The sequence below is a fragment of the Spinacia oleracea genome, chromosome 4, assembly GCF_020520425.1.
Source record: "Spinacia oleracea cultivar Varoflay chromosome 4, BTI_SOV_V1, whole genome shotgun sequence".
NCBI classification, from domain to species: domain Eukaryota; kingdom Viridiplantae; phylum Streptophyta; class Magnoliopsida; order Caryophyllales; family Amaranthaceae; genus Spinacia; species Spinacia oleracea.
The window spans coordinates 25,784,815-25,792,610 of record NC_079490.1 but is presented as its reverse complement, the minus strand read 5'-3'; the positions used below and the strand labels follow the sequence as shown (position 1 = coordinate 25,792,610).

Sequence of the window (7,796 nt, the reverse complement as noted above, 5' to 3'; positions counted from 1 at the left end):
AGGTCTTATTAGATTCGTCTCAATAAATATTTTTTAAATATCAACTTTTTATAATTTTTTTCTTATCCGCAATGGTGTTTGAAATCGCGTCTAAATAATCGTGTCATTTAAAAAAGAACAGATGAAGTATTTCTAATAAACCCCCTTTTGTTCTTGGGCTTTGCGAATTATTTTTGGAACTCCCACTAAGTGAGTCAACTATTTTAGGACGAAGGAAGTATACCATTATCGGTTCTAGTATGCCAAAAGTCGAGCTTAGTAAACCATCAAGATTCAAGGGTACATTTATTTGCTTTCATTTATAAAAGAATGTATGTGCATAACTACATAAATCATTACACTCATAAATCACAAAAATTATTACACTCATTTTGTTCAACATGAACCAAATGTTTAGTAATTAACCGAACTTGAGGATTTTGGGAGCAAACAACAACAATCTGTTCAAGCTACTTGGCATGAACTTTCTTGCAAATAAGAAGCAAATATTGGTCTTCTTCCCATTATATTTGCAAGTGTATTTAGTCCTCAAATTCTCCAATAGCGTTGGCGTAACACGAGGCCTCTGATATTGTCCAGGGTGAGGCCCTAAAATAGACCAGTCAACCCAAGTAACTGTCCTATTTGTATTCTCCTTCCCAAACTTGATATTAACATAAGTTGGCAAATAATGTTCATCCCCATAACAAGCGTTCTTGCAGAACTTTGCAAAAACAGGGAAGTATTTTCGGTCTGATATGACTTCAAGGGCTAACTTACGACTCATCTCGAACCATTGAGATCCTTTTCGCCATTGAGATAGTCGAATGAGAGGGTTCATACGAGGGCTATACCGGCCTTGACCAGTACCCCCTTTCTTATCATAAACTTCAACGTAGCTCTTTGTAGAGTTTATAAGATAGGAATATACCGTTGTGAAATTGAATAATGGGATGCATGATTCTGAGAGGAGAACGAACCGTTGGTTCGAGTGGTCGAGGAGGGCGTTGGCTAGTAGACGACGCTCAGCTTCAACCATGTTGAACTTGCCCCATTGCACCTCCTAACACAATTAATCAAAGCATTAATTAGAATGAAGGCCATGTTTGAGGTGAAAATATTGACTTTTTGTTGACTTCAGGATAGAGGGTACGAGTCAATCCGTTGAATAAGATCATGGGTAAAGAAAAGTCCTTTCTTTCTTTACAATCGATTTTTGGACAACATTTTGTTGACTAAACCTTAGACCTTTAACATTTTACTGAAAATACATAACTATATATATATATATATATATATATATATATATATATATATATATATATATATTTTAGTAGGCAAGAAGAATGGACCCTACTGAACCAGCACCTAACATAAGTTAAGCATTTTTGCAGATGATGGGGCTCGACCCTGTACCCTCCAAGTCACAAGGTGAGTTCCCCACCAACTTCACCAACTTATGTTGGTAACACATAACTATATAAGTCCTTAAATTTTTAACATTTTACTGAAAATGCATGACCGTGTTACATTAGTACTCGGATTATACTTTGCAATAAATGGAACCCACATTCATACTTTGTGGGAAGAATTTAAGTGAAAAGGGAGTTAGAATATTTTAGTTCAAATGAAGAAAGGAATGAACAAAGCTAAGCTAGAGACGACCAAAATACCAAAGACAAATGGATGAAATTGCTTTTTCTAGTTGTGCAAAAGAGTAGAACCTAAGCAAAGTACTTTAAAAAGATTTTACTCGCTATGTTGAAAAAATAAAGCTTTATATGGTAGAAAGAATATGGCAAAATTACCAATAGAGTTAAAGATTCCAGATAAAAACTCTCTTTCATTCTTTCAAGTATAAATTCTAACATTTTCATGCTTCCTAATTCCATGTTCTAGCTACTTATATGTTTGAACTGCATTTCCTATGTATTTCTTATCTTAAGATGATGACATCTAAATTAATTAGAAAGGAAGTTCCCAAGAAACCATATTTCCCATCTGAATGCATGCGAAAAAGTTGATTTAAGAAATGAACCATTTATTTCGAAAATGAAGAGACCCCCATCCATAAATTAAAAAAAGTATGTGATTTTGTGAAGTGGGTGTTAAGAGTAAGTAGATTTGAATTACCCACTTAAAATCTTCTTTTGGTACCTCGGCAGTAACAGGTCTGCTTTCTATACCCCGTCTCAAGTGAATTGAAAGTGTCGAAATTAATTGAAAAATGGGATCACATTTGTTTCTCATCTTAATTGTACATTGTTATTTATTTTCCTTCTTCTTTACTTAGAAGATCATGTTCTTGTATAATCATTATCTTTCTGCAAGAACACTTGTTTCAGGGATCTAACACTATTTGTAAACCTTGGGGGATAAACGCTATCGTTGTTCATCCCCGATAGTTCTTGAACTTTGTAATACTACTATTCGTCTTAACTCTTTTCACGGGACGTTTTTTACGGTTTTCAGTTTTCACTGATGTAAAGTCAATATAATTCGTCAACTTAACTCATTTGTTACCAATTTTTGTTTCCGGTTTTTCCAATTAGAAAACTAAAAAATATATTTGAAAACAAAAAAGTAGTTTTAGTTTTTTAGGGTTAGTTTTCAATATTTTTATTTGATTAAACAGAGCTGAACTAAATGGAACTGAACCAAGCTAAACTAAACTAAATTAAATTTAACTGAACGGAACTTAAGGAAACTGAATAAATAAATAAATAATAATAATAATAATAATAATAATAATAATAAGTACTATGTAATAGTTAATAAATACTTCCTCTGTTTGATTCGATGACATAATTGGATTTTGACACTATTCACACAAGCTCCTTTTAATTCCTCTTGTGAATTATACTTCGGAAAAAACATAGTCTTGTGGGGTCTTATTAAATTTGTATCAATGAATATATTTTTTAAACATCAACTTTTTATAATTTTATCTAAACATAATTGAAGATATTAACGTTTAAAATCGTGCATTGTCAAACGTGCCTAAAGAATTGTGTCAATCTAATAAATAACGGAGGAAGTACGTAATAACAAATAATAGATAAAAATAATAATTAATGATAAAAATTAATAATTATAATATTAAATGAAATAATAATAATTATAAAAAAATAACGATAAACATTGTAATTTTTAATATAATAAAAAAAATACGAAGTAGTAAAATAAGATTAAAACCAAAAATTAATACAACGCAATTCTTTTGAAATGAACTGCATTAATAGAACTGAACTGAATTGATCGAATTGAACTTAACTAAACAGATGGAATTGAACTGAGTAGAAATAAACCCAACTGAACTGAATTGAATAGATCCGAACTGTCATAATTGGAACTGAACTAAATGTCGCAAGTTGCGACAACAAGTGCTGGATTCTAAATGGTACATATAGACACCACGTAGACCATGTGTCATCAAAAATATTTTTATTGTCAATGCAAATTTTACTATAAAAATATGTAAATAGGTTAGTCGATACAAAGAAGGAAACAAATATTTACTCGTATTATATTTATAATAAATTAAAATATTAAGATTTTTCTACCTTTTTTGTAACATATATAATATTTCTCCGTCTCTTTTTGTTCTTTACGTTTGGTATTTTTCACGCGTTTTAACAACTAATTAATATGCTTTGAGATTTCTCTAATTTTTTTTTTTTAAACAAGAAAAATTACGTTTATTTATAATTTTTTTACTTTTACCAAAATTCTGATATAAATTTAACATCCCAATTCAAAAGTGTGAGATATTAAATTAACCAATGAATTTAATTTGTTAAAATAATCATTTGACATAAATTTTGATAGAATATTAAATTATTTATGTGATAATAGAAAAGGAAATGTAAATAACTTTTTGAAACACCCAAAAAGGAAAATGTAAAGAATAAAAATAGACGTAGAGAATAGGTTATATAAGTTAAGTATAACTAGTTTTTGAGCCCGTTCAAAGAACGGGCAGTTGTGTATAGTGGTTATTTAGTCTATCTTTTTAAATTCTAATTTTATTGAGCTTGTGATTTTAGAGAGAATATATGATTTAAATAGAGGTAAATTTTGAAAATTGAAAGAATACATAAATTTAATAATGTATTAATATTGAGTGTTAATCGGGAAGATGGAGTGGAAAATGTTGAATTGATGTTGTATGAGGAAGATTGAGTGAAAGAGGCGATTGGAGTTGTATAATATATCAAACAACAACAAAAAAAAAAAAACCAAATTGCTGGAGGAAAAAAGGGATGACACGTGTCATCTAATCAAATGTATTGATACATGGTTTCCCTTTTTAAATACTAGGTATAGACTAGATATAGATGTTGTATGTCATCATTGTGACATGATTTAAATGGCACAATGTGCTACCTTTATCATTTTCGCTGAACTAAACCGAATTAAAAACCAAAAAAATGGGCCTAAGACTATTCCCTTTAAATTACACAACTTTCAAAATTATAAAACTCAAATCTGAAAACTAGCTGTGGATCAAACTTGAGAAAGTTTATCGGCCATTCGGCCATTATCAAACTCCTATCCCGCCTTCATGTTATTATTTTGGTTTTTTGTAGCAATTAAAAGTTAATTTGATTTTTCCTTAGAAATATGCGGGAAAACAGAAAATAAGACTCCTGATATTCAATCAACCTTGTATGCAGCATAATCAATATACATTAATAATTAATTAGCTTGCTAATACGAAAGCATGATGCTTATTTTAATTTCAAAATCATGCATTAATTATATTATTAATGCATGATCAATATATATGTAACGACGTTTGGTTTTAAGCCTTAATTTTCCTTCCTAAGCTAAAATGGGAAACGTAAACGCTCAAACTTCAATTCCATTAATAAGGGTTCATGCATTTGCATTCAACGTTGCACTTGTTTGACTGATTATATGAATCTGATTTAAATTTTAAAAATAAGGATTAATTAAAATTTATTTTCTCCAATTAAAACTGATTTTTAACGATTAAAAATACTCTTTTATTTTTACTGTGTTTGCTTTCCGTATTTTATCAATTTAAACGGACCAAAACTTATTATTTGATGTACATTAAGTTTATTTTTACTTATTAAAACGTTTACTTAGTACACAGAGTACAAATGGGAATGAAACTTATGAAGGTGTGATATCATTTACAGACCTTATTATTTTACCACTAGGCCAGAACAATGTTGGTGTAAAGTTGTAAACGATACCGAGTAACATATACTCCCTCCGTCTCTTTTTATTTTTTACATTTTTCTTTTTGGGTATTTCAAAATCAAAATGTTGTTTACATTTCCTTTTATATTATCACATAAAAGGCTTAGTATTCTATCAAAATTTGTGTGCAATTATTATTTTAACCAATTAAATTCTTTTGGTCATTTAATCTCTAACACTTTTTATTGGGACATTAAAATTTTCTCATTTCCCAATATCAGAATTTTGATAAAAGTAATTTATCTTGTTTAAATAAATAAAATTGAAAAATCTCGATGCAAATTAATTAATCGTTAAAACGCGTGAAAAATACAAACATAAAGAACAAAAAGAGACGGATGGAGTAATAGACTACTTAAAGAAGAGAAACCATACCTTGCTTGGAATTCTTCGGTCATAAAAGACAGAATCCTGATGATAACTCTGATTATACGAAGGATTTGCATGCACATATATGGAATACAATCCTTCATGCCCACGAAAGAACAATTCCCATAGTGGAGCCAATGGCAATTCTCCACGTACCAAAAACATAAACGCAATTTTGGGTTTCACTAAATTATTATTATTATTATTGCCTTTGTTTTTTGGCACCATTGAGGCCATCCATAGCAACTCCTCATCCTCCATGTGATGGTGTTTCAATGACAGTGTTGGCGACGGTGGAGACGGGCTGTCCCGCTTCTCAACATCTAATACTGTTTGTGACGGTGGCGGTGTTGATGGCGGTGATGATGGTGGTGGAGAGGAGGAATAATCCACTGTAATGTTGTTGTTAATGACTTTAACGGTGACAAAAAGATCACCAATATCAATATTTGGGAAGATTTTCGGAGAAGTAGCAAGAATTAAGCCACACCCAAAAATAAGAAAATAAGGAATTATGTAAATAAAATTGTGTAATAACCTATTGTTTGGTAATGGTAGAAAAATAAGCTTCTGTTGTTCTTGCTGAGGATTTTTCATGATTTATTTTTGCAAAAGAACAAAGAAAATTAAGTGAGAGAATTTCAAAGATTAAATAATAGTAGATCGATGAAGCTAGAGTAAAAAGTTTCTTAATTTGCATTATTTAAATATATTAAAATAATGCAAATTAAGAAACTTGGGTTGGGGAGATTCTTGGAAAGAAATCATACATATTTGCTGGCTTTCTTGGTGATCCATTTTTCAGTCCAATATTTATAATCTTGCAATTAATTTTACTACGTTTTCGCATTAGAAAGGTTTTTACCGTGGTTAGTAATTACTACGGAGTACAAATTTGAAGTGAAGTTTTGAAACTTGAGTTAGGAGAAAATATAACGTCAACTTTATTTTTGTTATTATTTTTCTTTTTGACATAAGCTTATATATCTATTCTAATTCTAGTATTTTAAAACTCAACGTATTCATGAATTGATGCCATGTGTCATTTTTTTTTTTTTGCTAAGCAAGTGAGAATAATATTATAGCTCAAAACAGTCAAGTACAACCTAAGTTCACTTCAAGAGAGACAAACCAACTAGGTTGGACCATCTCAACCAAGAAGCAAACAACTAGGCTTACACAGATTACAAGTTCACAAACCAATTACAATCTTTCCTATTCACATACTTAGGCATAACTATCTGAATTCTACTTCTCACTGCTTGCTTTAAAGCACCTATAGTACTCTTGACAGTAGGGATACAACAATCCCAAAACACTGAATTCCTGCATTTCCAGATGAGATAAACCACTGCTACAATAGCAGCAAGATAAACCTGCTTTCTAAACTTAGAGCTTCTGCCATGTCTGATGGATCTGTATAGAAGGTGGAGATCAGTTGCTGCAATTCTAATATCCAGCCATGTTTTCAACTCTGTCAGGCATTGCCTGCTATAAGAACACTCAAAAAACAGATGTTGATGAGTTTCATCACCTTGGCCACAAATGAGACAGCTAGAGGAATTGCTGATGCCAATACCAGCTAACTTAGCTGTAGTTTGCAATCTGGATTGAATTGCCAACCAAGCAATAAATCTGTGTTTGGGAGTACTAAGCCTATTCCACACAAGTTTATCCCAATGCACCTTAGGTCTATCTCCAACTAGCTTTTGATACACTTGTTTCACTGAATAATGAGGCATTGCTTCCAGTTCAGCTTTAGAGTAGACTGACTTCAATTTCTCCCTTGTATTCCACGTGTCATTTCTTTTGTATTACTCCATCCGTCTCTTTTTGTTCTTTACGTTTGGATATTTCAAAATGTTCTTTACATTTTCTTTTATATTATCACCTAAATGACTTAGTATATATTCTATCAAAATTTGTGTCAAATTATTATTTTAACCAATTAAATTCATTTGGTCATTTAATCTCTCACACTTTTCCATTGAGATATTAAATTTTTCTCATTTCCCAGTATCATAATTTTGATAAAAGTGAAAACATTATAAATAAACGTAATTTATCTTGTTTAAATAAAAAAATTGAGGAATCTCGATGCAAAATAATTAATCGTTAAAACGCGTGAAAAATATCAAACGTAAAGCACAAAAAGAGACGGAGGGAGTATTTTATTATTTGTTAAATCATCATGTATATTCATCTTTTTAATCTCC

The 7,796-nt window shown here is 30.7% G+C and overlaps 2 protein-coding genes across 2 annotated transcripts; both read right to left on the bottom strand.

The window, feature by feature from the left end:
* Positions 1-248: 248 nt before the first annotated feature.
* On the bottom strand, positions 249-6,311 carry LOC110780659 (glycosyltransferase BC10). The gene is made up of 2 exons (XM_021985005.2): positions 5,587-6,311; positions 249-1,042 (listed from the first exon to the last, which is right to left on the bottom strand). The coding sequence occupies exons 1-2, from the start codon at positions 6,175-6,177 to the stop codon at positions 401-403; spliced, it is 1,233 nt and encodes a 410-aa protein (XP_021840697.1). The 5' UTR covers positions 6,178-6,311; the 3' UTR covers positions 249-400.
* Positions 6,312-6,764: 453 nt separating this feature from the next.
* Positions 6,765-7,322, bottom strand: LOC110780648 (uncharacterized). The gene has a single exon (XM_021984998.1). The coding sequence runs from the start codon at positions 7,320-7,322 to the stop codon at positions 6,765-6,767; it is 558 nt and encodes a 185-aa protein (XP_021840690.1).
* Between the last annotated feature and the right edge of the window lie 474 nt (positions 7,323-7,796).

What these genes read in the sequence shown, in the direction of transcription:
- LOC110780659 (XM_021985005.2), bottom strand. Translation starts at nt 6,177, where the DNA reads ATGAAAAATCCTCAGCAAGAACAACAGAAGCTTATTTTTCTACCATTA. An exon ending in ACCGAAGAATTCCAAGCAAG is followed by an intron (nt 1,043 to 5,586) that starts GTATGGTTTCTC and finishes TAATTGTGTTAG; the next exon opens with GAGGTGCAATGGGGCAAGTT.
- LOC110780648 (XM_021984998.1), bottom strand. Translation starts at nt 7,322, where the DNA reads ATGCCTCATTATTCAGTGAAACAAGTGTATCAAAAGCTAGTTGGAGAT.